Source organism: Suricata suricatta, chromosome 5 (genome assembly GCF_006229205.1).
Source record: "Suricata suricatta isolate VVHF042 chromosome 5, meerkat_22Aug2017_6uvM2_HiC, whole genome shotgun sequence".
NCBI lineage: Eukaryota > Metazoa > Chordata > Mammalia > Carnivora > Herpestidae > Suricata > Suricata suricatta.
In genome coordinates, this window is record NC_043704.1 from 128,643,247 (window position 1) to 128,666,101 (window position 22,855).

The 22,855-nt window shown below is 40.0% G+C and overlaps 1 protein-coding gene across 2 annotated transcripts in view; it reads right to left on the reverse strand.

Annotated features, from left to right (window-relative positions):
• The window catches only part of NEK11 (NIMA related kinase 11), a 220,879-nt gene that overhangs the window by 165,672 nt on the left and 32,352 nt on the right, over window positions 1-22,855 (reverse strand). Inside the window, exons 1-2 of one of the 2 annotated variants that reach the window (XM_029940297.1) lie at window positions 16,074-16,141; window positions 13,087-13,252 (exon numbers count right to left, since the gene is read on the reverse strand). In XM_029940297.1, coding sequence (XP_029796157.1) covers window positions 13,087-13,252; window positions 16,074-16,117 — 210 coding nt within the window. In that variant the 5' untranslated portion in view covers window positions 16,118-16,141. Of the gene's footprint in view, window positions 1-13,086; window positions 13,253-16,073; window positions 16,142-22,855 lie in introns of those variants that run through there. The other variant, XM_029940296.1, reaches the window with a different exon arrangement.

A 22,855-nucleotide genomic window follows, 5' to 3' on the forward strand; every position in this document is an offset into this window, starting at 1 on the left:
CTTTCCAGTGTTTCCCTTCCAGGACTGCTCAGGCTCCCACTGTTTTCTCCCTTCTTCCAGTCTCACTGTTCATTGTCCAGGCACCTCTGTGCATATCAGAATACGTGCACGACCACAAGAGCTCAGCTCTTCCCCTGAGTGCCAGTTACCGAATAAACTGTTTTCACCACGTTAGGTAATGCACAATGTGCTTATCTTTGATATCACTCAAGGACAAAACCCTTCTAAAAGGTTTTATTTTGTTACTAAAATATTACCTAAAACTTCTTACATTACATTACATCACATATTTATATGTGTCCACATTAAACTAGGAATGACTTTTCTTATGCTTAGACTTTTATACAACTATAGAAGCCAAATAGATATACAAAGTAAAAATATAAAGCCAAAACTGAAAGTGAATGCTAAAATTAAAATGAATGCTTTAATTTAATATAAAGTGATGATCTTTTGGTGAAACTAAGTCAGTCCTTACATTGTGCATATGGCACTGGCTGCAGGAGTTCAGACTCTTCGGGCTGGCATGTACAGACATACACGTATCTTGGGATGACTTCACTCTCCTTTTGTGTATTTAACTACAGTAAACTTCCCAGGAATAGAGCAACTGTTGATTTATGTGGGGTCCAAACACATCATTTAAACATTTAGTCAATCTGTCCTACGGCTTACTGGTGACAGAAAGAATAATACTTGGTAGCAAAAATGAATCATGATCACAGTGACAAACATCTAAAGTCGCCTAGCAGAGTGTGACATGAGGCCCTTTCTGGTTATGTTTATATTAATGTATTTCAACTACCATAGAAATGAATATGCAAAATGTTAAATTCTCTCAGAGAAACCCTATACCTGATCTCTTTTACCTTAAAACACTGAACAAGTAAAGACAATCCAAGAAGTGTTTCTCTGAAAAAAACGAAGAGTGAAATGGAAGTGTTTGGGGTATGCCAACAACACAGCCCCAGGAGAGAGGAGAGCTACTAGCCATATCCCTAAGGAACATAAAGGCCAAACATTAAGCTACTTACTTAATGACTATTCCTGACAGAGTTTCCATTGTTAAATGCAAAGGAAAAAAACATTTATAAGCAATGAAAAGGGAAATTACTTTTAATCAAACAACATTCATTCAACCAATTGACTCACTTGTAATGCATTTTTTATTTCCTTTCAGTACAATATGCAAATATTAGCCTCCCATATTCTCACCTTCCACAAGAGCATGACAAGCAAGAAGTGGCATATCAAACCTTCTACTTGGATCTTAGGTCACATTCAATTTCCTGCTGGATTTTCTGGGCCAAGGAGATCAAAGCTTGTTGGAATTCAAAAATCCAGTGAATTGAATGTTTGACTCCTTGTCAAAAGACTATCATTTTCTTCTTTCTCCAAACCTACCTTTATATCCCCTCTTTTTATTCCTAGAGTTTATCAAAGTTCTGTTGGATCATACAAGCTGCACCATGATAATGTTTCTATAAACTGCACAAAACATTTTTGACAAAAGAATATTATAACTTCCTGTGAAGTGGACACGAAAGCCCTTCAGATGAAGGGGAAGCTACAAATGTATCTATTTCTCCAATCCAGGCTCTTGTATCCAAGAGGACTCTAGCAAAACCTTTCTCTCTCTCACACGCACACCCACACATACTAATTTTAAAACAAAAAGCAAGATATCCTTTCAATATCCCATGTAGATTCTCTGAATATGATAACATATCTCCACTGTCAGAAAGAGAATTATGTATGTTGCTGTGTCCTCCCTTCATAGCTTCAGATGAGGAGTGATGGATGGATGGATGGGTGGATGGATGGACAGATGGAAGGAAGAAAGCAAGGAAGGAAGGAAGGGGGAGATAGGGAACAAAGAAGATGAAAAGAAAAATGAAAAACTTGCCTTACAGAACAACCCAATGTTTCTTACTTTAGAAAGGTCATACAAAAGTACAACTGTCCCTATGAAAACAGACTTTGCATATGTAATTGTCTACCCCAATTGTAATAACACTAAAATTTGGAAAAATTCATGTGTTAAAATAGCACTCTTTTCAAGAATTTATCCCAAATGAATTGTAGAGATGTGAATTTTTACACATTTATATCAGCTTTGGTACTGTTTTCTTTGTGAGTGAGTAGAATTACGTTCTCTGTGAGTTATCTTGCCGTGATGGGAGCGCACTCCCTGGGTGACATTTATTGTTAGTCGGACAATTACCTCCTAATGCTCTCTCCTCAAGTGGTAACTGGAACTTGCGTATCTGTTTCCTGCATTGATATTAAATATGTGTACAATTTCCTGTGACTAAGTAAATATATATACTTAGACTATTGAAAAAAAAAAAGAATAGGGCTTTCAATGCTATGTCTCAAAGTGAAATGTCAAAAGGAGCAAGCCCCCCCTTGCTCTCTGAGTCGGACTGTAAGAAGGAGAAATGAACCAGTTCCTAACATGAAGCAAGGAGCCTGTGTAGTCGACGAGAAGATAGAATGCCAAATAATTAATCAGAGCTGGGTCTCATCCTTCTCAAGTTACTGCCCCTACAATTTTCATTTTGCACATTTATCTCTAATAAACACTATTTGCTTTGTATGTACTTTGTTCTTTAATAAATACTTTGTAGATTATTTTCTTAGGATTTAAATTATGCAATCAGGTCCCTCACAAATTAAGATAAAAAAAAAGTATGCTTTTATCTTACAACTAAAAAATATACTTTTTGTGAAGCTGATGGATTTTAACCTAGCAATATGAAAAGCATTTATGACTTCCTTTCTCTAAGCCATCTTCCAAGTAAAAATCAAATGTTTTTGATGTCTTACCTCAGTTTAAAAAGTTCTTATTACAGTATCTGTAGGCTATTTGTTTTTTCAACTTTGTCTTTGAGAAATATTTAATGATGACTTTTATTGTTAAAAAAAAAACTTTAGTGAAGAGTATTGACTTTTACTTAAACCAATATTAATGTTGTCCCAAGTCTATACCGCTCACAGAAAATGCTTTCATTCAGAAATATTATCCCCTTGAAAGTTGCAAATAAAGCCTTCATGTTAACTTCTGACGTTTTGGAAATCTGTAACCCAAAATGTACCATTTGCTGGGTTAATGGCCTCTCCTTCCTCTCTCCCAGCCCAATTAGCCAACATCAGACTGACTTTGAAATGCCAAGACCTTGAAGAAATGAAGAACAACTCAAATACAGCGTCTAAACCCCATCTTTGATTCCATTAAAAAGTTTTAAATCCTAAAAGCATTTAATTAAAAAAAATTAATCCATGTTTTTTTAAGATCTCAACAGAAGCACTTACAACCAGTTTAAAAGGCTAAAGTAGAACATTCTCAGAGGTCTGAATACAACGAAACTGCAGTGTTCAGAGCAGACACACACAAAGAACAAAATAATCTCAGGATTCTAGGGTTGGAAGGAGCTTGAAAAACTGTTCTGCCCTACTTCATGGTAAAATTAAAAAGTTGCTCCTCATTAATTCACTTGGTTGACATCTTAAACGCTGCTCTGTAACACTCGACATCACCTTTCAATAAGCTTCTAATACAACCTTCCAGGGGACCTCCAATTTCAGAAGGCACCAGAATCATCCATGTCTGGAGAGGACAAAAGAATCTCTATCTTTAAGCAAGTGTCCTAAGTGACTCTGGGCCAGGGAGTCCATGGACCACATCTTCACAAATGTTGCTGGATAATGACACAATGGGCCAGACACTTAATATCTCACCCATCAGGGGCAACATTCGGTCCAATCGTTTGAAAAATTCCAACGGAAGAAAGATGTGCTTGGGACAGGATTGAATAAAAATCATTTTATAATGACATATTTTTAAAAGAACACCAATAAGTGGAGGTGGAGGGGGTGTGAAGGAGATCATCTGTCCTTACGTTGTAGAACCTGAAGACATTTCCTTGGCATTTTGGAAGTGTGCTGCAATGCAGTACAAACAAGTGGGGCAAATGGCAGCACACACCATGTTCTTAAAAGCAAAATAAGAAAACTCAGTTTCTACATAGGTACTAAATCATGCCATATAGCATCATGATGCTCATGTCTGATAATATAAATAAGAATTCCTGGGTTGCTAATTTCTTTTTCAAAATTCTTTTAAAGTAAGTGTTCTTTCTGGTGATGGAAATATACATGAATAAAAATAAAATGGTAGAACTTATTTTTACCTTAAGAAGTGACACGAAATGCTTTCTTCTATAAACCACTGGGTTGTTTTTAAAATAAGCTATTTGGGGGTACCAGGGTGGCTCAGTCGGTTAAGCGTCTGGCTTCAGCTCAGGTCATGATCTCACAGTTTGTGGGTTTGAGCCCTGCATCGGGCTCTGTGCTGACAACTAGCTCAGAGCCTGGAGCCTGCTTCAGATTCTGTATCTCCCTCTCTCTCTGACCCTCCCCTACTCGCACTGTCTCTCTCTATCAAAAAATAAATAAAAAACATTAAAAAAATTTTTAATAAATAAATAAAATAAGCTGTTTGAATTGGATTGTTTTATTTCTGAATACTTATATTTATATAAAGTCATATGTCAGTTAAAGCCACACCCCAAATGCTGTATATTCTGCTGGGTTTATGAATTGCTTTATATTAGTGTAGTAGTGCACATCTTTTAAATAAAACTAATTTTGCTTTTCAATTTTTACATTAACAATTTTAAGTAAAAATTTGTGGCCTTATTTTTCTTTTTTTAAATTTGATTTTAAGTAGGTTCCACACCCAACATGGTGCTGGAACCCCTGACCACAAGACAAAGAGTCACATGCTCCACTGACTGAATCAGCCAGGCACCCCTCAGCGGCCTTACTTTTTACCTTTGTTGTTAAAAGGTTAAGATACGTCATGGCTTAAACAAAGAAAGTAAACAGAACAAATCAAATTAATTTTGGTACTTAAAAATCATGAGTAGATCCATTCAGATGTATAAAATCAGACACTCAGGGCGCCTGGGAGGCTCAGTCAGTTGAGCGTCCCCAACTTCAGCTCAGGTCATGATCTCGCGGTTCGTGAGTTTGAGCCCTCCACTGGGCTCTGTGCTGACAGCTCAGAGCTTGGACCCTGCTTCAGATTCTGTGTCCCCCTCTCTCTGCCCCTCCTCACACACACACACACACACACACTCTCTCTCTCAAATATAAATAAACATTAAAAATTAAAAAAAAAAATAGACATTCACATGATTTACAATCCTCCCTAACTGAATAAAGTCTAGACCCACAGCACTAGCACAGAGCAAATTTAGGAAGGCCTACCTACTCCAGGATGGAACTGCCCAGAAAAACCTGAGGGTCTCGATAGGATACACCTTTCTTTCAATCAGCAGCAATCCCAGGAAAGGAGGCCACTAAGGATAGCCCTGATATGTGGCTACCTGGAGCTCATCCTGGGAAAGATGGTGCTACAGACTGAATGTTTGCATCTCCCCAAAATACCTAGGTAGAAATTGTACCCTGCCTCAGTGTGATAGTATTAGGGGGTGGGGCCTTTGGGATATGACTAGATCATAAGGGTGGAGTCCTCATGAATAAAATTAGTGTCTTTATAACTGCGCCCCCCAGACATCCCTCCCTCACCTCTTCTACCATGTGAGGACACAACAAGAAGATGACCATTTATGAAACAGGAATCCAGCCTTCACCAGACACTGAATCTGCTGGAGTTGCGATCTCACACTTCCAGCCTTCAGACCATGAGAAGTCCATTTCTGTTGTTTATAAGGCACCCAGTCTATATTGTGATAGGAGCCTGAATGGACTAAGACAGATGGTCATGAATCAGTCTCACAATAATCAATACCCTAGGAGTCTCCCTCAACCATAACAAAATGATTTGGATGTTAGTGGCCCCAGAGAGAGCTTCAGGACAATAAGCAGTGATTTTAAAAGGACAGAAAAAAATATTTTTCTTTAATTACAGACCCAACACACATCCAGTACAAAGTTATAAGGACTCTCTGAGAGCTAGTAAGCCTGTTGGCTACATGTCATTGCCAAATTCAATACTGACGCTTAGTAGAAGTTCAAGATTGTAAAATTCAGCCCACTTACTTGGTTTATTTAAATAGTTTTACATAAATAAGAAACATAAAAGAAAATTTCAAATTTTCTTTTGTACAGTACAAACAGATCCTTGGCAAGTAGTTGCTTGAAAGTTGCTATCAGACTCATTAGTGTTTAAGAATCTGCATGTTTCCTCCTTCTGGCATGAATCATACTTAAGGCTACAAGTTGAACTCAGAGTTAAAAATGAGCTTGCCTTCCAAAAACCAAGTGGAAAGGGGAGAGGGGAGCAGCAATGAAATAATGACTGATTAGAGTAACAACTTCCAGTACTGGCAGCCTACTAGGTGCAAGGTTCTGAGAGCCATTTTTTCAACATTCATTATTTCATATCCCTTAAAAAAAAAAAAACTAACAAAAGAGGTGTTGCTACACTATCTTAATAGCAGGAAATGGATCACAGAAATGAAATAACTTCCTCAAGGAAAGAGACCAAGATCTGAACAGAAGTCAGTGTGATGACAAAGTCCACACACTTTCCACTATTTCAAGCTCTACCCAGTCTCCACTGAGAGACATAAAATACTGAATAACATCATCATCACATTAAAATATGTATGTATGTACAAACTGATATACTTGTGTTTTTGTGTTTATGCATAAAAACAAAGATAAAGATACTGAATGTAAGTGAGAAAAAGCCAAGAAAAGGAAATGCATGCATACATATACCTGTGAATTGTGAGATGATTACCACACACCAAGTTAACTGACACATCCACATCCAATACTTCACACAGCTATCTTTTTTTTTTTTTCTTTTTGGTGGTGGTGCACTTGAGATCTACTCTCTTGGCAAATTTCAGGCACACAGTACAGTATTGTAAGCTAAGGCCCTGTGCCCAGAACTATACTCTAGATTCCCACATCTTGTTTCTCTTATAACTGGAAGGTTTCATTTTGTAAATTTACACTGGCTTAATTAGTGTAGCTATGTAGAAATTTGCATTTAGGGCCACAATTTGAAACATGTTTGATTAACATTGTTGGTATGAGCAATAAAACAATCAATGTCTTCCTATTCATGTCCATGTACAGGTACCTTAGGGAGGTAGGAACCATGGATTATTTGGTTGACTCCATTAAATATTAAGGAGGGAGAGAGAAATCCAAATTTAAAAAAAAAGGAACAATTTTCCCAATACCCCTGGTCCTGGTTCTGCCCTAGACGAAATTCAATATTCTAGTCATGTGACTGCCAGAAAATCACTCCACTTCTCTGGGGTCCTGTTTCCTCTTCTGTAAAATAGTAAGAATCTACTTCTCCTTGAAAAAGGATAAGGGCATGTGAAGAGGACACAAGAACCAACCTGAAGGAGCTAAAGTTGGAACAGTTTGAACAACAAAATAAAAATGACAGTATTGGGTTATAACCCATAGAATAAAATAAATATTCATGAGTTCATGCTGATATAAATAAATCATTGAATACATAAATGGAAAAGAGACAGTAGAACAGCTCTTCCTTACAAAAGAATCCCAATTAGTAAATGTAGAAAGAATGAGAGATATACATAATCACCATTAGGAAAACATCACAGTATAAAGTGCTCCAGGCAACCTTTACTAAAAGATGCTAAAATCAGCGGGTAAAAGTTTGAGAAAAAACAGGATATTGGCATAGTCTCAAAATATTTTCCCCAAGACACTTATCCATTTCAAAAAAAGAAAATAGTAACTCTAAGTGGAGAAATCCAGCAGACACAGCCTCAATCAATCACCGTTAACATCACCAGTAACAAGATGGACTAGCATTATGTTCCCTCTTAATACGATGTTCTGCGGAGGACATCACACCACTTGTGTGATAGTCTTGCTCAAAATATAGAACCTCAATCTAATCATGAGGAAACAGCACATAAATCCAAACTGAGAGGCCTTCTACAAAATAAGTTACCAGTACTCATCAAAAGTATCAAGGTCACAAAAAACAAGGCTGGAAAAGGGAACTGTCACCGATGAGAAAGGAATAAGGAGATGCAACAATTACATGCAATGCAAGATCCTAGACTGGGCCCTGGAACAGACACTAAGAATAAAATTGGTAAGATATTAATATCCTGGTTCTGATAATTATACGATGGGTATATAAGTTATTAACATGAGGAAATGCAAACACATTATAATTACAAGTGAAGTATTATGTTCTTAAATCATGGCTCATGCTTTTCTACCTCTGAGTTTTTTACCACATTATTCCCTGTAACTAAGATGTCCTTGCCCCATCTCCCTTGACCAAATGCTTCCCATACTTCAAGTTCAAATATAATTCCTAGCTCCTCCATGGTTCTCACAGTCCATTTCTCTCTACCCTTAACTTGCACAGGACTTTACCTCCTTCCCTCGACACTTACCGTATCTCCCTTGTATTTTTGCTAATGATAGAAATGATTCATTTGTTTATTCTACCAGACAGGTTCATTAAAGAAATATTATATTATCTCTGTTGCCCCACACTCTCTAGAATTGTATCTGACACAGAGTTGGGGCTCAATAATGGCTTTTGGAAAGACCCTTAACTACCATTGCCTTTGTGAACTTCAAACTGTTAAGGAACCAATGAATAATCTAGAATGCCAATTTCTTCACATGCAGTGAGAACTACAGCTGCCAAGACAGCATGGGGCTCATGTCAGGTTAGCCAGATTTTTTCCTGTTAGAAGAGGCCTATGTGGAGAGCTGAATTCTAATCAGAAGGTGCACGTGGAGCAAGAAGAACAGGCCAGGTAATTATCATAGCACCTAGTGCAGTGGCCTGAACATAAACCCTAACCCACCACCAGAGCCAGACTTGCTTGTTCTCTGCTCTGGGCCTCATCTTGGCTCAGTGTTCCACACACGCTGACAAGAGTTTTCCTTTATGACTCCGTTTTTCTGCTTGCACCTAATGATTCTCCTTTTTATGCAGCTCTCAGCCCTGGCTACACATTAGAATCACTGGAGAGCATTCAAAACTCCTGATGTCCAGCTAAAAATCCAGATCAATTAAATCAGACTTTCTGCAGATGGGCCTCAGGTCTTGTGATTTTTGAAATCTCCTTGTGATTCTAATGTATAGCCAAGGTTGAGCACTACCATTATACTAAGACAGTTTCTGTTTAGTTATGTTAATATCACTAAGCAGAAATTAGGGGCACCTGGGTGGCTCAGTTGGTTAAGCATCCGACTTCGGCTCAGGTCATGAACTCACGACTTGTGGGTTCAAGCCCCGCATCAGGATCTGTGATGACAGCTCAGATTCTGTGTCTCCCTCTCTCTCTGCCCATTTCCTGCTCACACTCTGTCTCTCCCTCTCTCTCAAAAATAAATAAACATTAAAATAAATAAATAAAAATAAAAAATATATCACTAAGCAGAAAATAGATAAGTCCAATCTTTCCTGCTTTCAGCGGTAGTCATTATGGTCTCTCTCTACTGAAGACATGTGGGCTGAACTCACTCTACTGCATCTCCTAAGTTAATGTGCAGGTTCCTGGGGAGGCCTAGTCATAACCCAGGTGGGCAGGGAGTACCTCACAGTCCTCCAGGGCAGTACACTGTTAGGTGTGCCAGCAAAAGAAGGTAGGACAAAATGCTTTTGACATCGGTAACAGGTAGGAGTATCCAACATTTTATCTTTTACCATTAGTCTTTGGCAGAAATGAGCTGGGAAGCAGCTGCAAGCAAGTCATATAGAATTCGTCAGAAAAAAAATTTCTGAGTGCTAATTTCTTTGTGGCTCACTACTGGATCCCTGACATGATACAAAAAATGAATCAGAAAAAGATCAATCTCACACATCTAAAGTCTGAGATGGTTCATACTATGCATAATGTGCTGAGTGCCGGGAGACATATAATGCTATGCGGTGGGGGTGGGGAGGGATTTCCAGCCAGGAGACTATGGGAGTCCTTGTAAAGGAGGTGCCATTTCTGCTGGGCCTGGGAGGATGAGGAGGCTTTGAAGATGTGCAACTATGAGCAAGGACACTCTGAAAGGGAATGGCCCGCGCACAGCTGACGAGGTGTGAAACTGTACGGACAGGAAACAGCACATAGTTTCATTTAACACTGGGTGGTGGGGGTGGGGGTGGGAGAAGAGAAGACATCAATATTTGAAATACTCTTCCAGTTTGGCAGTTTTGGAACTATTCCCCATCAAAGATTTGGTTAGATCTTGACAAGAATTTGTGAGAGTTCAGTTGATTGTTTTTGACTCTCTTAATCTGGTGTGATGAGCCCAAAGGGCTGAGCGGTAGATACAGCAGCCTCACAAATGCATTTATATATTTGGATCTTGCAAGGTCCCAGATTAAATTACAGAAGAGCAAACCTGGAGATAAAAAGGCCAACTATTTCAATGGTGATAGCATTTTTCTATGAGGTGAAATTTGGCCATCTGCTATTTCCAGCATTATTCTACCTCCATAAAGAGAGGATAATGCCAAAGTTGTGCGAGTTAAGAGCAAATTTGGGTCTGATAATGAGAAATATCTCTGTTAACAAGAACCAGCGATCCGCAAACGTCACTCCTTAGGAGTCAGAGGAGTGACAGTCTGACAGCTCAGCAGCACGGAGCCCAGGAAGCCCCGCAGCGGTTCCCCTGCCAGCCAGCGGCCGTCACCATGGCAACGCCCCTCCCGGGAGAGTAGCTCAATCCTGGGAAACCACCAGCGTTTAAAAATTAACACAGATGATCCTGGACTGGATCCGGGGTGAGGAAAAAAACATACAGAAATGTCCAAGGACGTAATTGGGACAAACGGGCTAAATTTGAAGATGGATTGCGGATGGGTGATTCCCAAACTTAGATGTGCTTTGGCCTCACCTGGTGGGCTTGTGAAAACACAGATTGCCTGACCGCACCTCCAGAAGAGGCCCATGTAATAGTGATGCTGCTGGCCTGGGACCACATTTTGATGACCACTGAATTAGATACTAACATTGTATCAGTGTTTATTTTCAGATTTTGATCATTGTACCAGGGTTATATAAGACACTGTCCTTGGCCTTAGAAAATATAGTAGTATTTAGAACAAAGAGGCATTGTGTCTGCAACTCCCTCTCAAATCTGGACAAACAGTACATAGGAGTTCATGTTTTATTCTTATAATTTTTCTGATAGCTTAAAGCTACATTAAAATTTTTTTTTAAATTTAAATAAGGCTGGGAAAGAAAGTTACTGCTTATCACCTAGACCTGTCTAATATGCTAGGCAGTGGTTATTTAAATTTAAATATATTAACATTAAATAAAATTTAACGTCTTGTTCCTCAATCACACTAGCCACCCTTTGTCAAGTGCTGAAAAGTCATGTGTGACTACTGACTGTTGCGTTGGACATCACAAATATAGAATATTTCCATTAGCACAGAAAGCTCTATTGCACAGTAATGACTACAGTGAAAAATATTGTTAAGACCAGGAATGAATCTTTGGAAAATCCAGTGTGCTAAGAGCAGCAGTAGAGGTAGAGTAACAGTCATAAGCAGAAGGAGTCAGTTGTTTCCCAAATAAAATAGCTGATTAACTGGAGGTAAAGAGGAAAGATGATTAAACTACAGCATTGGATCACGTTGTAGCTGCATCCGGAATTACCTGCAGTTTTGCACGGATTCATGACATACATGCCCGAGGAGCTTGCCTTATCACTGCCCTGCACAACTCATCATTTTGCTTTTCTTAACAGCCCACGGATGAAGGAGAAGTGGCCATCCAAACTCCCTGGTTCTCTCCCCACCCCTTCTTTTCCCTTACTTTCCTCCAAGCAGAATGGACGAGCAAACAGCTGGCCAAGCTGAGCCGAGGCGGCTGACCTGCAGGCAAACAGCTGACACCTGGAGTATCTCGAACTTGCAGGTATTTTAATTGAGCTTTGGCTTCATATTGGCTAATACACCAGCTGATGTGGAAAGCAGATAAGGTTGGCTTTTGTTGCTATCCCTATTCCTTCCAAGCTTCATCTCCTCTTGCCTTTTCTTTTCTGCTTCTCACACACACAGTACCCTCTGGTTGTCCAAAGTTTCTGACCCAAACAGACCTGCTTTCCATTCAAAAGAGCATCTTCTTTCTCCCCAGCATCTTTTTGTTCAGGCCCCAGCAACATCCCGGTGATGAGCTGGCTAAATTCACCATAAAGTATAAATAGCACCAAATTCTCCCAAAGCGCACTTGCCTAAGACTAGCTCCCAGAATGTTCTGGGAGATACTTTTTGAGCAAGGTCATCTTTACGTATTCTCTGCCTGACCCCGCCCTTATAACTGCCCTCTACCTCGCCTCTCAGGAACAAACATACAGATTCATATTAGAAATACACCTTGACACTTCCCCCTCCGGTACCTTTCCAAGCAGCTTCACACTCGGTTGGGGCTCAGTAAAATGCACAGCTATTACTTGCAGAGAACACGGAATGGCAGGGAAAATTGCAAATAACAGAAGCCATTAATCACAAGTTTATAAATATGAAGGACTATTTCCGTGAGGAAAATGAGCCATATTTCCATTTCCAAATTTCCATTGAGAAAAATGAGGAATAAGCCTATAACCCAAAACTCAAGAGATGGAACTCTGCTCATGCGGGACTCTGTTACGGCATTTAAATGGTCTGTCCAGTGGACCACTCTCTCTAAAATACATCCCCAAGAAGCATTCTTCTGCAGCAAATACTCCTTCATTAGAAGTGAGTTTGTCAATGACCTAGAGATTATCATTCTCAGCTGCAAGACGTGCTGTCCCAGTCTTCATAGTCCAGCTTGTGGGGTTCTTTTCTTTTCGGTTGTTATTTAAAATTCCACTTAGCATCATAGTGTAATCTTAGTTTCAGGTATACAATATAGGGATTCAACGTTTCCATACAACATCAGGTGCTCATAACAACATCTTTAATCCCTATCACCTATGTAACTCACCACCCCCACCCACTGGCTTGTGATTTGATTATTGAACTTATGAGATGTCTCTTTACAGAGCGCTATTTACCTTGAAACAGGTTTTTACTGAGAATTCCAAAAGAGGGGGGGGTCTTACCTCGCAGTACTCTGTGATAATGCAGAAATTATCTTGCTCCACAAAGCTTGCATGGAACTTGACAATAGCTGGGTGGTCCAGCTTGGAAAGGAGCTGGGCCTCCAGATTGGCCCGCACAGTCTCATTTGGATTGAGTTCTCCAACAGAGATTTCCTTCAGTACCTTTCTGCAGCCACAAACAAACAAAATTTAACTACATTTAGATTCAAAACAATAACAGATATGAACAAGTAGTTCGGGGTCTAACACTGTGGTCCCTGGGCCTGCTTGCCTAGCCTGGTCACTGACACAGACCTGTGGCACTACAGCTGTGGTCAAACTGGGCAGAGACTGAGCTCATCTTAAGCAACTTGCTGAGGTGGCTCTTCCTCGGTCTCCATACAGCTTGATTTCTCTTTGTCTTTCACACGGTGTCTCTGCTTCCATCTGTTTCTGTGTATGTTTTCTCTCTGACCTTATCTGTTTTCCTCTGCTTTTCTATTTCTCTCTATTCCTATCTTGGTATCTATCTCTGTTTCTTTGTCTCTCTTTGTCTCTGTCTCTCTCTCTGTCTCTGTGTGTGTCAGATATAGATATATATGTATCACTCTGTCTCTCTGTGTCTTTCTTTGCCTGTGTCTTTATTTCTCTGCCTCTTATACACATACACACACACACACACACACACACACGCTTCTATCTCAGCTCTAAAATTTTACAAATCTATCAACTTAATATCAATAGGGGTGTTATCTATTTACTTTCTTTTTCAAACTATTCTTGGCATAGCATACTTTATTGCTCTCAGTATTTAGGAGAAAAAAGTCTAAAAACATTGATAGAGGTAGTTAATGTCTCAAGCATGTATAAATGGAACAAGAGCTCATTAAATCTCCAAATTATTCATTTTAAACTGTGATAATTCAATGAGGAGTGGACCAAAACACTATCCCTTCCCATCTAAGAAAAAAAGTCTGATGAACAAACCAATTATAGTACTGAGTGTAAACTAGATTGCCAGGGAAAAGCACTTTAGAGCACCAATTACATGTGAGACACATTCTGCTGATTATATGTAAACATTAGCTATTCATTAAGGCAAGTTGTGCAGAACCCATGCTAGAAAACATTTTGCAAAGATATTCTTTAAGAGTTACAGTTTATGCATATTAATGAAAATGTATTTATAGTAGAAACAGTCTTCATTAAAGGCCCTTCAACCATCTCATAGATTAAGCAGAGCTCCCCGACCCTTTCTAACAGATGCTGACAGCAGCTTTTGCCAAAGGTAGTGCCTGTGCCCAGCAGGCACCCAGCAGGCACTCTCTGGCACACCCATTAACTCCTGCCCCTCCAGCTAAGATGTGTGCTTACTCGAGTCATTGTTTTTACTCCCAACTTGTTTACTAATTGTGCTTACTACTGTAAATTTGTGACTTAAATATGACAAACTGATGAAGGATGAGTATGAGTGTTATTCTTGTGAGGAAAACTAAGTCAAATGCTTACCAAAAAACTTGAGAGTGACAAGAAACAAAAAAGAGTTACAGTTAAATAATTGACAAGATAGTGCTAAAAAGTTGGTTTAAAAATGTAAAAAATCAACTATTCTGAATTCATGCTGCTAAATTGCATTCCATTTTAAAGAGGGTAAACCTGGAAAACTTAACATACTATGCATGTAGTTTATGCAAAAAAGATGAAGGACCTCTAATCAGAAAACATTAGATATTGTCTGTGCATCAAAAAATTGGAGAAAATGTGCAATGATATATTTTATATTGATATAAACTATTTCATTATGTCATTTCATTTAAAAATTGTTTCCTCTGTTTACCCAAGTACCAGCCCCAATCACAATGGATAGAACTCCTATCATCCTTAAAAGTGTGATTATACTATAAAATTTTCACCAATTCAAATAAGACGCACCTCCCCCCCCCCCCCCCCCCAGTTGTTTCACTGTGGAAGATGTTTCCTCAGGCAATACCAGAGACAGAGCCTGTGTCTTCACTCAGACTCGGGCCTAGAAGAACTAATACTGCAGTCAGCACTGTATTGTGTAGTGTTTGCCCCTTCCATTCCTCAATGGCAACCATTACATAAATATTCTAGTTAGACAATCTGTCGTAAAAGCCGAGACACTATGTAGGAAAACTTAAAAAGTGTTCTTAAGTCGCTGATCCATATTGGGTGTTGGATGACCTTTGGCTTTTTTTCTTGACCAATAAAGCTTGTTGCTAAGTTTCCATTCTCCAAAGTCTCACAAGGAGAACCTTCTATTTCACGATGGTCATTATTGGGAAATCAGTTTTCCTAAAACTAGTCATTTATAACATTTTATTCATTTTAAATGTTTTTGATGGTCTTCCCAGTGTGACCCCCTAAAAGACAACCCTAGCAGGCACTGGCTGCATTAGAAAGGAGGGCCCTGCACGAGGGGCCTCACAGGCTCTGCTCAGCCATTTACAGGGGTCTTTAATTAGGACTGCAATTTAGAAAGGTGGAACATTTGATTCCCTTCCCCTAATGGAGCTTTCCCATTGGTGTTGTCAGGTAAGGAACACCTTCTCAGGTCGCTACTTGATAATGAAGTGGATCCTAGAGAAAGGCTTGCATGGGTTTATTTTCTATAAGAAGACTGTTCCATCAAGGATTTGGTTAAAAATGACCTCGTGTTATTAAGAGTGGCATCCAGACTGTAAGTAGAGTAAAAGAAGCTTGAACTGACATCCACAGCTATGTTTTCTGTAACTTCTGAAGATTACCACGCAGCCAACAAAGCTCAATGACATCTTCATAGTGCTTTTCCAGTAATTTACTGTGCCCAGAGAACATACAGTTGTAAAAGTCACAGTGGGTAAGCATGACAATATAAAGCCTTACACAAACTTGCTATATTCTCTTGCTGTGAAGGAACAAATGCTATAAAAAGCTTAAATATACTTATTTTTCCTCATAAACACCAACTATTGTGCAACAGAACTTGAGAGTTCACATATAGTTACCTGAGTCCCGTCTGGCAGCCTGATGATAAAGCATGAAACCTCATCTGCCCACAGCTTAGCAGACGAAGGCAGGGCTATTACGGCAGGTGGTATCGAATATAATCATCTCTAGCTGATGCAGAGACTTCTACCTTCCTTACCTAAAATTGTGTCACTGAACCAACAGAGGAAACTCTCATTACACATCACGAAATATGAGATCAATATCAGCCAAAGACAGCATGGAAAGTTAGCAAATCAAGGACAGCTTGTCACCTCTCGGTGACTCTCAGCCTGTCACCAACTCCTAAATAACATGACAGATATTTATTTTATCAGAGCTTCAACTGTCTGGGAAAAACTTTATGACAGCAGGAAAAAAAAATCCATAATATAACACAACCAAAAAACGTACACACGCAAGCATCCGGGCACAGCCATTCAACTTATAAACCTTCTGTTCCTTTTTCCAAAGTGGCATGCTTCTTTCTAGAATTAGTAGCAAACTGACAAACTTTGGAGAGTGACTTTGGAAATCTGGGATAACTATAGCTAATTTCACTCCCTTAAAATTCACCCACTCATCATATAAATGGGGCAGATTTTATTTTTGAGATGTTAACCAAAGATTGTTTTTTCACAAATATCCTCTTAATCCTTCACATGTTCCCCCATCAAATCAGCAGCATATGCTGCCTCAGGAAAAAGAGGACATCTCACCAACCACAGAGGATAAGTCAAATCCCTGGCTTTTGATTTTCCAAAGGAGAGACAAAGGCTAGAGAAAAGAGCTGAGGGAATACCTGGCCAGTGGGTGAGTGTCCTCCCCGCCTCCAGGTGAGAAAGAGACCTTCTGGACCAGATGAAAGGAAGGCAAGAAAGTTAGGTGTGGCTGACTCCTTGACAACAGTCATGTCCCCTGCGCCAGGTCCAGAGAGGAGGGTAGGAACAGAGCTCCAAGATGGGTAGGAAAGCCTGAGAGCAGAAGAACTGTGCTCTCTTTCCAAAGCAGGGCATAGAAAAAATAGTAGCACCCTCTCATCTTCTGGTGTCCAGCTAGGGATAGGAGTAGGGGAAAAAAAAGTTTTAAGGGGCAAAGAAGCTGATGAGCCCAAGAGAGTTCCAGAATCCCCTATATCCCAGTGAGGCGTAAGGAGCAGTGGGATAAGAGCCCATGTAGCCACAACCATCCTGGTGAGGGCTGGTCAGCCGGCAGGGGTGGAGAGCTCTGCGGTTAGTCCGGAGAAAGCTATGGCCCTTCCCTTGTGATTTACTTGTTAGCGTTCATGCGCTGCACGCATATTGTAAGATCCACTCTGTGTCTATGGGGTAGCAGGCACTGGGAATTCACAGGCCCTACTCTTGTATCTACTGGGAAAGAGAAATAATACACAAACAGATAAATGTGCAAAAATATATGTATTTTTGAAAACTTCATATCGAGATGAGTGCTATGAAGTTGGAGTAAATGACACCTGAGGCTCTCCTCATTTAAGATGTTAGGACGCTTTGGGGCGCCTGGGTGGCTCAGTCGGTTGGGTGTCCTACTCTTGGTTTTGGCTCAGGTCATGATCTCACAGTTCATGGGATCGAGTCCCACATTAGGCTCTGCCTTGACAGCAAAAATAAGTAAATAAACATTAAAAAATATTTTTGCCTATTTCCTTCCCATCTTTTTGCTACAGGTTTTTTTTGAATAGTAGAAGGCAACCTTTTGCACAATTTGCCTATTTTCATGTGACATTATTATAGCAGAAACTGGTCACTTGTGGCTGCGCTGCATCTTTAGACAGCCTCCCTACGTTGCACTAGATCCCTGGACTGTGGGTCCTGCCTTTCCCAGATATATAAAAATACCCAAAAACCAGTGAACAAACTCCACATCTCCCCTCTCCCTTGAGTTGGGGTTCCAGGTGTGACCTAGGTTCTGCCAATCAGCTGCACTCAACTCACCTGAGACCCTGGTTTGGGTGGGAGCTGAGGGAAGAAAGAGGGTGGGCACAGGGCCACCCTTTTCACTAGCACAGGTGGCATAAGGAATGGCGTGGCCTTGGCGGAAGTGGCAGCGAGCCACTTCAGTGGCACGGTTCTGGCTGATGTTCCTAGAAATTTAGCCTGTAACCTGCTCCCCCAGCCCTCCTGCTGCTGACGTGAGCCAGCTGTGCTCCAGAACAAATCTTCTGCTTCAACCACAGGAGGAGGCTGCTCTTACCTGTACCGGCAGCCCTGACTAATGCACTAGGCATGTTCAGGTGTTACCACTAGTCACCGGAGACACTCTGGGGTAATGAAAATGGAATCTCCAAAACTCTGGCTCTCTTAGGGTAATTTTTATTTATTAATTCAAGTCTTGAAATGTAGGAGCGTCTAAGGGATTTAAGGCCACAGTGTTTCTTACTTTTTTATGGGTAGAAATGTCATGAGTACAAAACATCCTTTTTAAAATTATTTCATACTTTTAAACATAATACATACATTTAAAATCTAAAGGGACATAAGAAAATATAATGGCAGAGAGTCATATTGGTTCAAAACATTGGTACATTGATTAAAAAATGGAAATACCAAGTACTGAAGTTACCTAAGGAGTAGCTGGAGAAAAACAGAAGGTTGTGGAGAGTATACTACAGATGGAATTTTATTTGTTTATTCTTCTCTTAGCAATTTAAAAAAAACCATATTTTAATGCCTGTGTCCAGAGAAAAGGACAAAATAATTTTATGAATCACCATCATACGCCATAATCTATGAGCTGCTTCTGTTTTTAACCAGTAAATCCTGATCCCAGCTCGTTTGGGGGCTCTCTGACTCACCTGGTCTTTTCCTCTCCACCCCTGATCACAAGCATGTAGCAGAGGTTCCGGGGCTCGAAGAGCATCAGGATGCAGTACAGGTGTCCATGGTAGACATCTATACTGAGAAGGGGAGCCCAATTTCAGACTCCATACAAGGTCCCCGGCAGCCACTCCCAAATACCTTAAGACAGAAGATTCTGTACTTCTGTTATGTGATCAGCTACTGACTGCCTTCTGTACACCAAACACTAAGCTGTGTGCTGGGGATACAAAGATGGGAAAGAGAAACCTCTTGCCTCCCAGAGAGCTCAGTCCCACAGGAAAGGCCAACAGCTACAAAAGTAGTTGAACATCATGATAAATGCTATAATAGAGTTGGGTGTAGGGTGGGGATCCTTAATTGTTCTTTGAGGAGAAAAGAACAAACCTATAGATTAGCATCCCAGGACATTCACTTTTGCACTTGCAAACTACTTTGTACTGTATGGAACTACCTTTTCTCTAGCTGGATCCCAAGGAGCAAAAGAAATGAATTTATCATTCTTTACTATTTGCCCTGTATAAATCGATAACCAGTAGAGGAATGCCCATATTTGCATTATTTGAATAGTTTATGAAAGTTAATAAGCATGTGAGTTGTTTTTTTTTTTATAAAGAAAAGTACTTACAAAAACGGCAAAACCTAGATACAAATGTCTGTAGCTGTATACCATTCTTTAGATACACACACACACACACACACCCAGAGTATACATTACGGAATGTGGAATGAAGTGCCTTTTAAAAGACTTGTCAAACTGTCAGGCTCACAAACCACCTTCTCTTCCTTCATCCTCACCCATCTATCTATACTCAGTTTTTATCCAAATATGTTTTATATAACAAGATTTTAAACATAAAGTGAGGAACTATCCCATTAAACTATGCTCTACTCTAAAGGATTCTCTGAGTTTGGGGTCCACAGGACGCAACCTTGAGACATAAGACTTGTGTACAAGTAAACGTTTAAGCAGGGAGAGGGTGTGGGGAAGCAAGACAAAGAGGGGAGGAAATCTGATCAGGGTGACCAAGCTGGTCACCAAGGCAGCAACTGGAGCTTAATTCTGCAAAGGAACCCTTGGAAGCCAGTATAGAATAGGCACCTCTGAGTCCCCTGATGAAGTGCAAGGACCAAGTCCCTTCATTCTCTGGTTCAGGCTGCTCCCTGGGGGTATTAACTCCCCCACTCTCTCACTGTGCCAGAGCACGGGGCCCTACTGGCCAGAGAGAGGCCCGTGCTAGCAGCTGAAGGCTGGACTCATGCACAGGAAACACTAATTGCCCAGAGGATACAGGCAGGGCACCAACACTGTCTTCCACAGGGATAAAAATAAAGTTCCTCCGAAACAGAAAATCCTTTTATCTATCTATATCCTGAAGATGGCTAAGATATAGTGATTCCTAGAAAAAAGCAAAGGGTTTAGATAGGGAATAATGAAACTGAAAATCACTTATAACCTATAGATGATTTCCATATCCTGGGCTTTTCAAGACTGATTTAGTTTACAAACACATTAGCAACGTATAGGAGTACTGCATACAGATAACAAACAAGGAATGAATAATTAACAATACCCAATAATACAGAGAATAAACAAAGAATAAATAAGAGTAGAATTATTTCAGACATTTTAGTTTGGCAAATTAGCTCTCCTGGCTCCTGTCTAGATTATATTATCATTTGTGGTGACAAGTTCCATGCAGTGTTTCAAGGCTGGTACCATAACATTATGCAAGTTGCCATTGATTTTTAAGGAACCAAAGAGAGTAAACAGAAATGTCAGGAGTAGGAGGTTTGAAGACAAATACGGCCCAAATAAAAAATTTCTAATAACTACGTGAACTCAATGACTTTTCCCATCTGTATCAATTTTAGAAAACAGAAGTGGCTTGAGCACATGTTTCAAGGCTGCAAACAGCACTGGCCCAGGCTCCCTTTGCATGCCTGCAGGGAGTCTCCGGCAGTGGTGCGGGAGCAGAGCTGGGGGCGCCTGCGGGCTCAGGCGGCTAAGCATGCGACTGTTGATCTCGGCTCAGGTCATGATCTCACCATTCGTGAAACTGAGCCCCACCTTGGGCTCTGTGCTGACAGCACACCACCTGCTTGGGATTCATATTCATTCATTCATTCATTCATTCATTCATTCATTCATTCTCTCTCTCTCTCTCATAAAATAAAGAAAGAAATAAACTTAAAAAAATAAATAGAACTGACTTCAGGACGTGGCCTATCCAGTTCTGTTCTGGAGGACTCCTTGGAGGTCATACGGAGAAGATACAATGAGTCTGACGGCTCTGTTGTGCAAAGCCCTGCTCCCAGGCGCTTTCCGGTTCTCTTGAGCAAAGAGCCTTAGGCTGAGCCAAGAAATTCACGAGTGAGTACTAGTTAATCGGACAGCTACAAGAGCCGGCATTTGTTCTGGCTCTGTTGAGAATGCCTGTGTGTTTTGCACTCACTACAGTGGGTCTATTTCCTCCCCCAATTTCTAAGCCACAGCCTCCACAAAACCTGCTGGGACTGTCTCATGAAAAGCTTCATTGGGAACAAACTGCCCTTCACTCTCCTTTTAGCTAAAAAAAAAAAAAAAAAAAATGAGTGGATTCCCTCCATGGTGAACAGCTTTTTCGATCTTCTTCCTACAGATTCTAAACGTTCTCCTTACAACCTGGGATGTATTAGAATCAACTCTAATTTCTCCCTCAAAACCAGTTATGGCTCTTCGCCCCTTTACCTCAAAACAAGTGGCCAGGCCATTCTGTTTTTCTTATTTATACAGATGAGCAAGTCACTGAATATTATATCTTAAGAGACACCGATGACTATCTATCCATCTCCCCACACCTCCTCCATCATATGCTCTAAAGAAGAGGACCCTCTCCCCAGCCCCTGGGATGAAGCATAATTCACCTAAGTTTATCATGTAATCTTATTCCCCCTCCCAGTGATTAGTTTAGGTGTGATGTAATTCTGGCCTAGGAGATGTGCAAAGTCTCTTGGGATTTCCTGGGAAAGATGTTCCTTGGTGATAAAAAGAGAAGCACAGGAGGAAACTCTCTTTTAATCTGCCTCTGTGTGTCACCATCTTCATGTGACTACTTGAACTTTGGCAGCCAGCTGGGGTCATGAAGGAAGCCATCCCAAGATAACAGCTGAATGATAGAAAACAGTAGGCACCAAGGTCCTTCATGATATTGTGAGCTGCTAACTTCATCAACCCTGGAACTTCCCTCTCTTTCTAGAGTTCTTGTTAGCCTAAGTCTTTCCTATTATTTAAGCTGTTTTGGTAGCTAAAGACACTCTAATACTAACGCTTTGCTATAAGAAGGAAGAGGAGGTTTTTTAAGGAAGAGATTAGAAGCAGAGATAGGAACTAAGTGAACACTCATTTGTACTTAGAAAGCACTAAGTCTCCTAATTTCAACTGGAAAAGGTATAACGACTCTTTTCTACTCGAACATAAGTATGAATGTTCAAAAAATCATAACAAAGTGAACTATAATGAACTCTATAAAAATGAGATTTATAGCAAGAAAAAATATTCTAAAAAATGACTAGAAATTATTTGTCAGTACATCTGGAAACTAAGACAACATGGTAATTATTTAATTTGAAAACACAATTTTTGTCATTAATTCAAAATTCTCATATGTCAACATTCTTAGCAGTTATCAAAAAGTATTAGGATTCAAAATGATTAAAATGTCTCCACTGTCTTCTTCTTACCCTTGGGTGTAGATAGGGGAACTATGAGAGCAAATGGAGATTTGGGATGAGTGGCAAGGAGGGAAAGAGTGAAGTAAAGGGCATGGCTAATTTAGCAAAAAAAAAAAAAAAAATAGAAAATATATAAATCAGCAAAGTGAAAAAGACAAACAAAAAAGAATTCCTAAAATGTCTAGTCTTTCCCCTCTTCTTTCTCCCCACAAATTAAGAAAACATACTTTAATAGATAGTAATAAGTATGCTTT